General features: G+C 37.5%; 1 protein-coding gene across 1 annotated transcript in view; it reads right to left on the reverse strand.

Moving 5' to 3' along the window:
- The window catches only part of pwwp2a (PWWP domain containing 2A), a 28,587-nt gene that overhangs the window by 1,062 nt on the left and 10,625 nt on the right, over positions 1-16,900 (reverse strand). Inside the window, 1 exon segment of the mRNA XM_039777723.1 lies at positions 1-666. This exon segment is cut by the window's left edge and continues 302 nt beyond it. Coding sequence (XP_039633657.1) covers positions 1-666 — 666 coding nt within the window.

The raw sequence follows: 16,900 nt of genomic DNA on the forward strand, positions 1-16,900 counted from the left end.
AGGGCGTGGCGAGCTTTGGAGCGCCGTTTGTCCAGAACCTTCTGAGCACCGAGCTTCAGACAGAGTCGGCTGGAGGAGGCCGCCGGCGAGGACGAAGCCACGCCCCTCAGGACGCGGCGAGGCGAGGACGATGATGTCACACGTATCGCGGGGCGTCTGTCCGGCGCCGATCGTGCGCTCCGGTCGTCACTCCTCAGACGTTTGAGCTCAGAGTTCAGCGGCGGCGCCTCGGCCGCTCGGCGGCGGCGTGACGCGTCCTCGCCGCGGCGCGCCTCCAGGTGGCCGCCGGACGCCACCACGGCTTTGCACTTGTCACAGAGCACCTGGCGGGGGCGGAGCTTGATGGCGTTCATGATGGAGGTGGGCTCCTCGCAGCGGTAGCGCCGTTTGGGGCGCTTGATCTTGCGCGGCATCGGCTGCGGCACGGCCTGGTGGTACGTGTCCCGCAGGAACAGAGGGGGGGGGTACGGCGCCCCCTCCTGGAACAGCGGCGGCGGTTTGGACATCCAAGGCTGCGGGGGGGGCGGGGACACGCCCTCTGACACGATGACCACTTCCTGTTTGATGGACGGGTCGACATCAGGGAGCGCCGGCAGCGACCTCTGGGGGCAACGCCCGTCATCTCGTCTGGGATACACCGTGATGGGAATACCGTACGGCCCAAACCTACACACACACACACAGATACACACACACACACACAGACACACACACACACAGACACACACACACACACACAGACACACACACACACACACACACACACAGACAACACACACAGCACACACACACACACACACACACACACCAACAACAACACCACACACAAACACACACACACACACACAGACACACAAACACACAGATAAAACAATAAAACACAGATACACACACACACACACACAAAACACCACACACACACACACACACACAATACACACACAAACACAATACAACACACACACAATACAACACAATACACCACACACACACACAATACACACAACACAACAAACACACAAACACACACACACACACACACACACACAAAACAAACAAACAAAAAAAAACAAACAAACACAACACAATAAACAAACCAACACACACACACAAAAACAATACACACACACAACACACAGATACACAGACACACAACACAACACACAACACACAACAACACACAAAACACAACACACAAACACACAACACACACACACACAACACACAACCACACACACACACAGACACACACACACACACACACACACACACACACACACATTAATCACGCTGTCATATTTCTTATTATTCGTGTTAACCAGGTTATTGGAAAGTTTAGTGAGCTAAGCTAACGTTAGCAGCTCTAGATCTAGATAAACACATTCACTTTCACAGACATGCCCCTGATAGAGTAGAAAAATACCAACACCAGTGAGACCAGTCTGGTGTGTGATTACTAACCAGTGAGACCAGTCTGGTGTGTGATTACTAACCAGTGAGACCAGTCTGGTGTGTGATTACTAACCAGTGAGACCAGTCTGGTGTGTGATTATTAACCAGTGAGACCAGTCTGGTGTGTGATTACTAACCAGTGAGACCAGTCTGGTGTGTGATTACTAACCAGTGAGACCAGTCTGGTGTGTGATTACTAACCAGGTGACCAGTCCGGTGTGTGATTACTAACCAGTGAGACCAGTCTGGTGTGTGATTACTAACCAGTGAGACCAGTCTGGTGTGTGATTATTAACCAGTGAGACGAGTCTCGGTGTGACATTAACCAGTGAGACCAGTCTGGTGTGTGATTATTAACCAGTGAGACCTAGTCTGGTGTGTGATTACTAACCAGTGAGACCAGTCTGGTGTGTGATTACTAACCAGTGAGACCAGTTGGTGTGTGATTACTAACCAGTGAGACCAGTCTGGTGTGTGATTACTAACCAGTGAGACCAGTCTGGTGTGTGATTATTAACCAGTGAGACCAGTCTGGTGTGTGATTCAGTCTTTGTGTGTATTACTAACCAGTGAGACCAGTCTGGTGTGTGATTACTAACCAGTGAGACCAGTCTGGTGTGTGATTACTAACCAGTGAGACCAGTCATGCTGTGTGATTATTAACCAGTGAGACCAGTCTGGTGTGTGATTACTAACCAGTGAGACCAGTCTGGTGTGTGATTATTAACCAGTGAGACCAGTCTGGTGTGTGATTACTAACCAGTGAGACCAGTCTGGTGTGCGATATTAACCAGTGAGACCAGTCTGGTGTGCGATACTAACCAGTGAGACCAGTCTGGGTGTGATTACTAACTGAACACAGTCTGGTGTGTGATACTAACCAGTGAGACCAGTGTGTGATTATTAACCAGTGAGACCAGTCTGGTGTGTGATTACTAACCAGTGAGACCAGTCTGGTGTGTGATTACTAACCAGTGAGACCAGTCTGGTGTGTGATTACTAACCAGTGAGACCAGTCTGGTGTGTGATTATTAACCAGTGAGACCAGTCTGGTGTGTGATTACTAACCAGTGAGACCAGTCTGGTGTGTGATTACTAACCAGTGAGACCAGTCTGGTGTGTGATTACTAACCAGTGAGACCAGTCTGGTGTGATGTTTATATACTGTCTGTTTATATATTAGAGGTGAATCTTCACTGATCTCCTGATTTGATTATGATTATCATGTCATGTTTCTATTAAAGCCTTGTAGGATATTTAATTCATAGCTTTTCAAGTTTCAAAAGCCAAACCTTCTGCAGTGCTCTAATACTAAATAAACTGGATACATAAAACGATACAGCACGGAGCACATGGCACTTCCTGAATGTGCCAAACATCCCAGGATATGTAAACAGAAATGTTGTTAGGCCTATATTACATTATAAACAGAAATAATCGATTATGATCCAGACGATTATCGATGCAGCATCGTCAACGATTCCATGCATCGATTATTTGATTAATTTCAACACCTCTATTATATACTGTCTGTTATATATACTGTCTGTTATATATACTGTCTGTTATATATACACTGTCTGTTATATATACTGTCTGTTATATATACACTGTCTGTTATATATACTCTGTTTATATACTGTCTGTTATATATACTGTCGGTTATATATACTGTCTGTTATATATACACTGTCTGTTATATATACTGTCTGTTATATATATACTGTCTGTTATATATACTGTCTGTTTATATACTGTCTGTTATATATACTGTCTGTTATATATACTGTCTGTTTATATACTCTGTTTATATACTGTCCGTTATATATACACTGTCTGTTTAATATACTGTTATATATACCCTGTTTATATACTGTCTGTTATATATACTGTCTGTTATATATACACTGTCTGTTTTATATACTCTGTTTATATACTGTCTGTTATATATACACTGTCTGTTATATATACACTGTCTGTTTTATATACCCTGTTTATATATTCTTTATATATACTCCATATATACCTGCTATTATTACTTCTTATATATACTCTCTGTTAAACTATTCTGTTATTATACTGTCTATACACTGTCTATTTATATATTATCTTATAATACCTTTCTATCTGTCTTTATATATACACTGTCTATTATGATATTAATGTGTCTGTCTATATATACTGTCTATATATATATTTATATATTTATACATTTTTCTATTTATTATTTTGTCTGTTTATAAACACTATTATATACTATCTATTATACTATCTTTTTATACTGTTTATATACACTGTCTATTATATCCCTGTTTAAACTGTCTATTATACTCTTTCTTTTATATACTCTCTGTTTATACTCTCTTTATATACTGTTTATATACTCTGTTTATACTGTCTGTTTATACACTCTGTTTATATACTCTGTTTATATACTGTCTATTTTATATTTTACTTCTATTTTATCTCCGTTTAATATACTCTGTTATATATACTTTTTATTTATACTTCTATTATCTCTCTGTTTATTATTCTCTCTGTTTATATTCTCTGTTATATATACTGTCTGTTTATACTCTTTTTATATACTGTCTGTTTATATCTCTGTTTATATACTCTCTGTTTATACTGTCTATATTCTGTTTATATCTGTTTATATACTCTCTTTATATACTCTGTTTATATACTCTGTTTATATACTCTCTGTTTATATACTCTCTGTTTATACTCTCTGTTTATATACTCTGTTTATAATGTTATATCTGTTTATATCTTGTCTATTTCCTCTTTATATATATATATGTACTGTTTATATACTGTCTCTCTGTTTATATACTCTTTATATACTCTGTTTATATAATGTCTATATACACTGTTTAATTTCTGTTTATATACTCTCTCTCTGTTTATATACTCTGTTTATATAGTCTGTTTATATACTCTCTGTTTATATACTCTCTGTTTATATACTCTCTGTTTATATAATGTCTGTTTATATAATGTCTGTTATATATACTCTCTGTTTATATACTCTCTGTTTATATAATGTCTGTTTATATAATGTCTGTTTATATAATGTCTGTTTATATAATGTCTGTTTATATAATGTCCGTTTATATAATCTCTGTTTATATAATGTCTTTTATATACTCTCTGTTTATATACTCTCTGGTTTATATACTCTCTGTTTATATACTCTCTGTTTATATAATGTCTGTTATATATACTCTGTTTATATACTCTCTGTTTATATACTCTCTGTTTATATACTCTCTGTTTATATACTCTCTGTTTATATACTGTCTGTTATATATACACTGTCTGTTTATGGTGAAGGCATGGCTTTCTCAAAATGTCCTGTATTTAAATGATGATAAGACTGAGGTCATTGTTTTCAGCCCGAGTGAAAGGTCCCAGTGTACAAGCCTAGACTTGGGGAGTCTTTCTGCTTTTAAATCTGCAGGAGTGCAGAACTTGGGTGTTCTCATGGACCAGTCCTTAAAATTTGATAAACACATCTCATCTGTAATCAGCTCCGGTTTCTTCCAACTTCGTTTACTGTCTAAAATCAAAGGCTTTCTCACCCCGATAACTCTGGAAATGGCGGTTCATGCGTTCATCACGTGTCGGCTAGATTATTGCAATTCACTCATTCAAACATACTGTGGTATATCTAGTTCTCAAATTGTCTTCAGTTAGTTCAAAATGCTGCGGCCAGACTTATTCTTAACTGTCGCAAATATAACCATATCTCTCCTATTCTCAAATCTCTACACTGGCTGCCCGTTCGACAGAGAATAGATTTCAAAATCCTTCTCTTTGTCTTCAAATCTATACATAACTTAGCTCCCGTCTACCTATCCGAACTCATTCATCCGTACACCCCTCCCAGAAGCCTAAGATCACACGACCAGGCTCTGCTGGTAGCCCCTCGTGCCAGACTAAAGCGGAGAGGGGAGCGCGCTTTTGCGGTGGCAGGGCCTCGTCTGTGGAACTCCCTGCCTTTAGAGATCAGAACGGCCCCCAACCTTGCTATCTTCAAGTCGTTGGTAAAAACCTATTTATTCTCATTAGTATATTGATCTCTATGTTCTGTAACCGAATAAACTTTCATTCATTCATTCATCTCCCTTTTAGGTTGGTTCTTCTTTTTTATACTTGAGTCAGTGTTCTAAGGTTGCTCTTAGCTTTGCTGTTTTTATTATGTGTTTTATGCGTTGTCTTGCTGGTTTTATTTTCTTATATGCTTGCTCTGTAAAGCACTTTGGTCTGTCTAGCGGCTGTTTAAATGTGCTATATAAATAAATGAACTTGAACTTTATATGCTGTCTGTTATACATACTGTCTGTTATACATACTGTCTGTTATACATACTGTCTGTTATACATACTGTCTGTTATACATACTGTCTGTTTTATATACTGTCTGCTTTATATACTGTCCGTTATATACACTGTCTGTTTTATACACTGTCTGTTTTATATACTGTCTGTTTTATATACTGTCTGTTATATACACTGTCTGTTATATACACTGTCTGCTTTATATACTGTCTGCTTTATATACTGTCCGTTATATACACTGTCTGTTTTATACACTGTCTGCTTTATATACTGTCTGCTTTATATACTGTCTGCTTTATATACTGTCCGCTTTATATACTGTCCGTTATATACACTGTCTGTTTTATACACTGTCTGTTTTATATACTGTCTGTTTTATATACTGTCCGTTATATACACTGTCTGTTTTATACACTGTCTGCTTTATATACTGTCTGCTTTATATACTGTCTGTTATATACACTGTCTGTTTTATATACTGTCTGTTTACATGCTGTCTGTTTATATATACACACTGTTACATATATACACTGTTTATATACTGTCTGTTATATATACTGTCTGTTTATATACTGTCTGTTATACATACTGTGTTTTATATACTGTCTGTTTTATATACTGTCTGTTTACATGCTGTCTGTTTATATATACTGTCTGTTTACATAGTGTCTGTTTATATATACACACTGTTATATATATACACTGTCTGTTTATATACTGTCTGTTATATATACTGTCTGTTTATATACAGTCATGGCCAAAAGTGTTGGCACCCCTGAAATTCTTCCAGAAAATCAAGTATTTCTCACAGAAAAGTACTGCATTAACACATGCATTGCTATACACATGTGTATTCCATTTGTGTGTATTGGAACAAAACAAAAAAAAGAAGGAAAAAAAAAGCAAATTGGACATAATTACACACAAAACTCAAAAAATCGGCTGGACAAAATTATTGGCACCCTTTCAAAATTGTGGATAAATAAGATTGTTTCAAGCATGTGATGCTCCTTTAAACTCACCTGGGGCAAGTAACAGGTGTGGGCAATATAAAAATCACAGCTGAAAGCAGATAAAAAGGAGAGAAGTTGACTTAGTCTGTGCATTGTGTGTCTGTGTGTACCACATTAAGCATGGACAACAGAAAGAGCAGAAGAGAACTGTCTGAGGACTTGAGAACCAAAATTGTGGAAAAATATCAACAATCTCAAGGTTAAAAGTCCATCTCCAGAGATCTAGATGTTCCTTTGTCCACAGTTCGCAGCATTATCAAGAAGTTTGCAACCCATGGCACTGTAGCTAATCTCCCTGGACGTGGACGGAAGAGAAAAATTGAGGAAAGGTTGCAACGCAGGATAGTCCGGATGGAGGATAAGCATCCCCAAACAAGTTCCAAAGAAATTCAAGCTGTCCTGCAGGCTCAGGGTGCATCAGTGTCAGCACGAACTATCCGTCGACATTTGAAAGAAATGAAACGCTATTGCAAGAGACCCAGGAGGACCCCACTGCTGACACAGAGACATACAAAAGCAAGACTACAGTTTGCCAAAATGTACTTGAGTAAGCCAAAATCTTTCTGGGAAAACGTCTTGTGGACAGATGAGACCAAGATAGAGCTTTTTGGTAAAGCACATCATTCTACTGTTTACAAAGAAAAGAACACAGTACCTACAGTCAAATATGGTGGAGGTTCAAAGATGTTTTGGGGTTGTTTTGCTGCCTCTGGCACTGGGTGCCTTGACTGTGTGCAAGGCATCATGAAATCTGAGGATTACCAAAAGGATTTTGGATCGCAATGTAGGGCCCAGTGTCAAAAAGCTGGGTTTGCGTCCGAGATCGTGGGTCTTCCAGCAGGACAATGACCCCAAACATACTTCAAAAAGCACACAGAAATGGATGGCAACAAAGCGCTGGAGAGTTCTGAAGTGGCCAGCAATGAGTCCAGATCTAAATCCTATTGAACACCTGTGGAGAGATCTTAAAATTGCTGTTGGGAAAAGGCGCCTTTCCAATATGAGAGACCTGGAGCAGTTTGCAAAGGAAGAGTGGTCCAAAATCCCAGGTGAGAGGTGTAAGAAGCTTATTGATGGTTATAGGAAGTGATTGATTTCAGTTATTTTTTCCAAAGGGTGTGCAAACAAATATTAAGTTAAGGGTGCCAATAATTTTGTCCAGCTGATTTTTTGAGTTTTGTGTGTAATTATGTCCAATTTGCTTTTTTTTCCTTCATTTTTTTGTTTTGTTCCAATACACACAAAGGGAATAAACGTGTATAGCAAAACATGTGTTAATGCAATACTTTTCTGAGAGAAATACTTGATTTTCTGGAAATATTTCAGGGGTACCAACACTTTTGGCCATGACTGTATACTGTCTGTTTACATACTGTCTGTTATATATACTGTCTGTTTACATACTGTCTGTTATATATACACTGTCTGTTTACATACTGTCTGTTATATATACACTGTCTGTTTACATACTGTCTGTTATATATACACTGTCTGTTCACATACTGTCTGTTATATATACTGTCTGTTCACATACTGTCTGTTATATATACTGTCTGTTTACATACTGTCTGTTATATATACTGTCTGTTTACATAGTGTCTGTTTACATACTGTCTGTTTTTATATACACTGTCTATACACTGTCTGTTTACATGCTGTCTGTTATATATACGGTCTGTCTGTTTATATACTGTCGGTTATATATATGGTTATATATACTGTCTGTCTGTCTGTCTGTTTATATATACACTGTTACATATACTGTCTGTTTATATAGTGTCGGTTATATATACTGTGTGTTTACATAGTGTCTGTTATATATACACTGTCTGTTTACATACTGTCTGTTATATATACTGTGTTTACATACGGTCTGTTTTTATATACACTGTCTGTTATATATACACTGTCTGTTTACATGCTGTCTGTTATATATACGGTCTGTCTGTTATATATACTGTCTGTCTGTTTATATACTGTCGGTTATACAGTGCCTTGCGAAAGTATTCGGCCCCCTTGAACTTTTCGACCTTTTGCCACATTTCAGGCCTCAAACATAAAGATATAAAACTGTAATTTTTTGTGAAGAATCAACAACAAGTGGGACACAATCATGAAGTGGAACGAAATTTATTGGATATTTCAAACCTTTTAAACAAATAAAAAACTGAAATATTGGGCGTGCAAAATTATTCAGGCCCCTTAAGTTAATACTTTGTAAGCGCCACCTTTTGCTGCGATTACAGCTGTAAGTTCGCTTGGGGTATGTCTCTATCAGTTTTGCACATCGAGAGACTGACATTTTTGCCCATTCCTCCTTGCAAAACAGCTCGAGCTCAGTGAGGTTGGATGGAGAGCGTTTGTGAACAGCAGTTTTCAGTTCTTTCCACAGATTCTCGATTGGATTCAGGTCTGGACTTTGACTTGGCCCTTCTAACACCTGGATATGTTTATTTGTGAACCATTCCATTGTAGATTTTGCTTTATATTTTTGGATCATTGTCTTGTTGGAAGACAAATCTCCGTCCCAGTCTCAGGTCTTTGCAGACTTTCCATCAGGTTTTCTTTCCTCCATCCATCTTCCCATCAATTTTAACCATCTTCCCTGTCCCGCTGCAGAAGAAAGCGCCATCCAAACCAACCACCACCATGTTTGACAGTGGGGGGGTGTGTTCAGGGCAGGTGATGGCTTGGTTGTTGCTTTAACCCCAACATAACGTTTTGCATTATTTGCCAAAAGTTTGATTTGGTTTCATCTGACCACAGCACCTTCTTCCACATGTTTGTTGTGTCTCCCAGGGTTCAACTCACTTATAAACGACTTTTATGGATATCTTTAAGAAAGTTTCTTCCACTCTTCCATAAACAAGTGTTATTATTACTATTGATTTGTCCTATGGACAGAGTCTCCCTCCAGCTGTATCTGCAGTTCATCCAGTGACATGGCTTTGCTTTCTCAGTCTTCTCATAAGTGTATACTGAGATGTAGTGGTCTGATACTCCTTCCATTTCAATATTATCGCTCACAGTGCTCACTTAAGGATGTTACTGTATCACCGCTTAAACCACAACAAACACTCGACCTGCCTGGTGTGTTCCTTTGTTCTTCATGATGCTCTCGGCCACAGGACCTCCTGATACTATCACAAACAGAAAAAAAACACTGGATTCTATTATCATCATTAGTCATTTAGGTCAACATTGGATCATTACCCCCCAAATCCACTGAAGGCTGTTTTTGCACGCCATTTCTTCAATTTTTATTTGTTAAAAATTTTAAATACTATGCATTTCATTCTACTCATACTGTCCACTTTTTGTTCTTACAGTTATATGATTTATACTCCTTGTCTGTCTGTCCTGTCTTTAATAAACTTCCTGTTATATAATTTACTCTGTCTATTTAAAACTTGTCTGGTTATATACTGTCTATTATATACTTCTGATTATATACTATCTAATTCTTCTGTCTATTTATATCGTTGTCTGTTTATAAACGGTCTGTGTGTTTATATACTGTCTGTTTATAAACTTCTGATATACTGTCTGTCTACAGTCTATTTATATACTCTTATATACCCGTTTATATACTCTTTTATATACTGTCTGTCTGTTTATATACTGTCGTATGTTATAGATACTGTCTTTTATATACGTTCTGTTAATACTGTCTGTCTGTTTATATACTGTCTGTTATATACTGTGTTATATATACTGTCCGCCTGTTTATACACGTCTGTTTATATACTGTCTACTGTTTATTACTTCCGTCCTGTTATATACTGTCCGTCTGTTTATACACTGTCTGTTTATACATGATCTTTTGTGTAACTTATTACTTCTTGCGTCTGTTTATACACGCTTTACGTGCCGTTATACTCTGTACACGCTGTTTATATACGCTGTTTATACACGCGTATTATTTTTTTAGTCGTCTGTTTATACACGTTACTTCTCTGTTTATACACGTGTTATATATACTCTCTGTATACACTGTCTGTTTATACACTGTCTGTTTATATACTGTGTTATATATACTGTCCGTCTGTTTATACACTGTTTATATACTGTCTGTTATATATACTGTCCGTCTGTTTATACACTGTCTGTTTATACACTGTCTGTTTATATACTGTGTTATATATACTGTCCGTCTGTTTATACACTGTCTGTTTATATACTGTGTTATATATACTGTCCGTCTGTTTATACACTGTCTGTTTATACACTGTCTGTTTATATACTGTGTTATATATACTGTCCGTCTGTTTATACACTGTCTGTTTATATACTGTCTGTTATATATACTGTCTGTCTGTTTATACACTGTTATATATACTGTCCGTCTGTTTATATACTGTCTGTCTGTTTATACACTGTCTGTTTATATACTGTCTGTTATATATACTGTCCGTCTGTTTATATACTGTCTGTCTGTTTATACACTGTCTGTTTATATACTGTCTGTTATATATACTGTCCGTCTGTTTATATACTGTCTGTCTGTTTATACACTGTCTGTTATATATACTGTCCGTCTGTTTATATACTGTCCGTCTGTTTATACACTGTCTGTTTATATACTGTCTGTTATATATACTGTCCGTCTGTTATATATACTGTCTGTTTATATACTGTGTTATATATACTGTCTGTCTGTTTATACACTGTCTGTTATATATACTCTGTTTATATACTGTCGTTATATATACTGTCTGTTTATACACTGTCTGTTTATATACTGTCTGTTATATATACTGTCTGTTATATATACTGTCTGTTTATACACTGTCTGTTTATACACTGTCTGTTTATACACTGTCTGTTTATATACTGTCTGTTTATATACTGTCTGTTTATACACTGTCTGTTTATACACTGTCTGTTATATATACTGTCTGTTGTATATACTGTGTTATATATACTGTCTGTCTGTTTATACACTGTCTGTTATATATACTCTGTTTATATACTGTCGGTTATATATACTGTCTGTTTATACACTGTCTGTTTATACACTGTCTGTTTATACACTGTCTGTTTATACACTGTCTGTTTATACACTGTCTGTTATATATACTCTGTTTATATACTGTCGGTTATATATACTGTCTGTTTATACACTGTCTGTTTATATACTGTCTGTTATATATACTGTCTGTCTGTTTATATACTGTCTGTTTATATACTGTCCGTCTGTTTATATACTGTCTGACTGTTTATATACTGTCTGTTTATATCCTGTCTGTCTGTTTATATACTGTCTGTTATATATACACTGTCTGTTATATATACTGTCCGTCTGTTTATATACTGTCTGTTTATATACTGTCTGTTTATATACTGTCAGACAGTATATAAACAGACGGACAGTATATAAACAGACATGTAGACAGTATATAAACAGACGGACAGTATATATAACAGACAGTGTATATATAACAGACAGTATATAAACAGACAGACAGGATATAAACAGACAGACAGTATATAAACAGACGGTCTGTTTATATCCTGTCTGTCTGTTTATATACTGTCTGACTGTTTATATACTGTCTGTCCGGTTATATACTGTCTCTTTATATACTGTCTGTATGTTATAGATACGGTCTGTTTATATACTGTCTGACTGTTTATATACTGTGTTTATATACTGTCTGTCTGTTTATATACGGTCTGTCTGTTTATATACTGTCTGTGTGTTTATATACTGTCTGTTTATATACTGTCTGTATGTTATATATACTGTCTGTTTATATACTGTCTGACTGTTTATATACTGTCTGTCTGTTTATATACTGTCTGTATGTTATAGATACTGTCTGTTTATATACGGTCTGTCTGTTTATATACTGTCCGTCTGTTTATATACTGTCTGTTTATATACTGTGTTATATATACTGTCCGTCTGTTTATACACTGTCTGTTTATATACTGTCTGTTATATATACTGTCTGTCTGTTTATACACTGTCTGTTATATATACTGTCCGTCTGTTTATATACTGTCTGTCTGTTTATACACTGTTTGTTTATATACTGTGTTATATATACTGTCTGTCTGTTTATACACTGTTTGTTTATATACTGTGTTATATATACTGTCCGTCTGTTTATACACTGTCTGTTTATATACTGTCTGTTATATATACCGTCCGTCTGTTATATATACTGTCTGTTTATATACTGTGTTATATATACTGTCTGTCTGTTTATACACTGTCTGTTTATATACTGTCTGTTATATATACTCTGTTTATATACTGTCTGTTTATACACTGTCTGTTTATATACTGTCTGTTATATATACTGTCTGTCTGTTTATATACTGTCTGTTTATATATTGTCCGTCTGTTTATATATTGTCCGTCTGTTTATATATTGTCCGTCTGTTTATATACTGTCTGACTGTTTATATACTGTCTGTTATATATACACTGTCTGTTATATATACTGTCCGTCTGTTTATATACTGTCTGTTTATATACTGTCTGTTTATATACTGTCCGTCTGTTTATATACTGTCTGTTTATATACTGTCTGTTTATATACTGTCTGTTTATATACTGTTTGTTTATATACTGTCTGTTTATATACTGTCTGTTTATATACTGTCTGTTTATATACTGTCCGTCTGTTTATATACTGTCTGTTTATATACTGTCTGTTTATATACTGTTTGTTTATATACTGTCTGTTTATATACTGTCCGTCTGTTTATATACTGTCCGTCTGTTTATATACTGTCTGTCTGTTTATATACTGTCTGTCTGTTTATATACTGTCTGTCTGTTTATATACTGTCTGTTTATATACTGTCTGTCTGTTTATATACTGTCTGTTTATATACTGTCCGTCTGTTTATATACTGTCCGTCTGTTTATATACTGTCTGTCTGTTTATATACTGTCTGACTGTTTATATACTGTCTGTCCGGTTATATACTGTCTGTTTATATACTGTCTGTCTGTTATATGTACTGTCTGTTTATATACTGTCTGTTTATATACTGTCTGTTTATATACTGTCTGTCTGTTATATATACTGTCTGTTTATATACTGTCTGTTTATATACTGTCTGTCTGTTTATATACTGTCTGTCTGTTTATATACTGTCTGTCTGTTTATATACTGTCTGTTATATATACTGTCTGTCCGGTTATATACTGTCTGTTTATATACTGTCTGTCTGTTTATATACTGTCTGTTTATATACTGTCTGTCTGTCTGTTTATATACTGTCTGTTTACATATACACTGTCTGTTTATATACTGTCTGTCTGTTTATATACTGTCTGACTGTTTACTAGGGCTGTCAAAATTACTCAAAAATGACGTTCGAATATTCCCTCTAAAAAAACACAGAATATTCTAACTATTCGAACATCTGGTTGCGCATGCATGCACATTTTGTCAATGACGCGCATTACGTCAATAACAGGACAAATTAATACAGAGAGACATAACTACTTGTATAGGTAGTCTATTTAAGTTCAAACATATTTGACAACGTATTACCTACAAAAAAACAAGACGGTGCAAGATGCCTGTTGTCGTCCAGCAACGCTGGAAGAGGACCCGATGGCGCCGCAGCGGCACTTAACGTTGCCGTGTCCGGTTAGACGGCAGCAGCAGCAGCGTGAGGACGGCGCCTTCAAGCAGCCCTCAGCGCCCAGCTACAGCGCCGCCGGGAGCTTCAACACATTAAACAGGGCCGACGAAACCTCTCAGGAACTATACAGTGCCTTGCAAAAGTATTCGGCCCCCTTGAACGTTTCGACCTTTTGCCACATTTCAGGCCTCAAACATAAAGATATAAAACTGTAATTTTTTGTGAAGAATCAACAACAAGTGGGTCCCAATTATGAAGTGGAACGAAATTCATTGGCTATTTCAAACTTTTTTAACAAATAAAAAACTGAAAAAGTGGGCGTGCAAAATTATTCAGCCCCTTTACTTTCAGTGCAGCAAACTCTCTCCAGAAGTTCAGTGAGGATCTCTGAATGATCCAATGTTGACCTAAATGACTAATGATGATAAATAGAATCCAGCTGTGTGTAATCAAGTCTCCGTTTAAATGCACCTGCTCTGTGATAGTCTCAGAGGTCCGTAGTAAAGCCAAAAACACAAGGAACACACCAGGCAGGTCCGAGATACTGTTGTGGAGAAGTTTAAAGCCGGATTTGGATACAAAAAGATTTCCCAAGCTTTAAACATCCCAAGGAGCACTGTGCAAGCGATAATATTGAAATGGAAGGAGTATCAGACCACTACAAATCTACGAAGACCCGGCCGTCCCTCTAAACTTTCAGCTCATACAATGAGAAGACTGATCAGAGATGCAGCCAAGAGGCCCATGATCACTCTGGATGAACTGCAGAGATCTACAGCTGAGGTGGGAGACTCTGTCCATAGGACAACAATCAGTCGTATACTGCACAAATCTGGCCTTTATGGAAGAGTGGCAAGAAGAAAGCCATTTCTTAAAGATTTCCATAAAAAGTGTCGTTTAAAGTTTGCCAAAAGCCACCTGGGAGACACACCAAACATGTGGAAGAAGGTGCTGTGGTCAGATGAAACCAAAATCGAACTTTTTGGCAACAATGCAAAACGTTATGTTTGGCGTAAAAGCAACACCGCTCATCACCCTGAACACACCATCCCCACTGTCAAACATGGTGGTGGCAGCATCATGGTTTGGGCCTGCTTTTCTTCAGCAGGGACAGGGAAGATGGTTAAAATTGATGGGAAGATGGATGGAGCCCAATACAGGACCATTCTGGAAGAAAACCTGATGGAGTCTGCAAAAGACCTGAGACTGGGACGGAGATTTGTCTTCCAACAAGACAATGATCCAAAACCTAAAGCAAAATCTACAATGGAATGGTTCACAAATAAACATATCCAGGTGTTAGAATGGCCAAGTCAAAGTCCAGACCTGAATCCAATCGAGAATCTGTGGAAAGAACTGAAATCTGCTGTTCACAAACGCTCTCCATCCAACCTCACTGAGCTCGAGCTGTTTTGCAAGGAGGAATGGGCAAAAATGTCAGTCTCTCGATGTGCAAAACTGATAGAGACATACACCTAAGCGACTTACGCGTAATCGCAGCAAAAGGTGCGCTACAAAGTATTAACTTAAGGGGCTGAATAATATTGCACCTCATTTCAGTTTTTTATTTGTTTAAAAGGTTTGAAATATCCAATAAATTCCGTTCCACTTCATGATTGTGTCCCACTTGTTGTTGATTCTTCACAAAAAATTACAGTTTTATATCTTTATGTTTGAGGCCTGAAATGTGGCAAAAGGTCGAAAAGTTCAAGGGGGCCGAATACTTTCGCAAGGCACTGTATGTTGTGTTTAATGTCGTTCAAGAGGATGGCAACGTAGCAAGCAAACCCGATCAGATGAAAGGTAGACAGTCTTTAGAGTGCTCTAACGTTACAGCCAGTCCCCGCGGCTCAGTGGAGGAGGCTAACAGCTGGGAAGCTAATCACACACACAAACACACACACACACACACACACACACACACACACACACACACACACACACACACACACACACACACACACACACACACACACACACACACACACACACACACACACACACACACACACACACACGAAACGATAGCTACAGATTATAAATTATTTACTTCCGCTGGCGCAGATAAACTAACGCTACCCTCGTTACTGTAGGTAGCCTACAATACACCCTCCATGATGAGCTAACTAGTCAATACACCCTCCATGATGAGCTAACTAGTCAATACAACCTCCATGATGAGCTAACTAGTCAATACACCCTCCATGATGAGCTAACTAGTCAATACACCCTCCATGATGAGCTAACTAGTCAATACACCCTCCATGATGAGCTAACTAGTCAATACACCCTCCATGATGAGCTAACTAGTCAATACACCCTCCATGATGAGCTAACTAGTCAATACACCCTCCATGAGGAGCTAACTAGTCAATACACCCTCCATGAGGAGCTAACTAGTCAATACACCCTCAACTAGTCAATACACCCTCCATGATGAGCTAACTAGTCAATACACCCTCCATGATGAGCTAACTAGTC

This window comes from Perca fluviatilis, chromosome 16 (genome assembly GCF_010015445.1).
Source record: "Perca fluviatilis chromosome 16, GENO_Pfluv_1.0, whole genome shotgun sequence".
In the NCBI taxonomy this organism is placed as follows: Eukaryota; Metazoa; Chordata; class Actinopteri; order Perciformes; family Percidae; genus Perca; species Perca fluviatilis.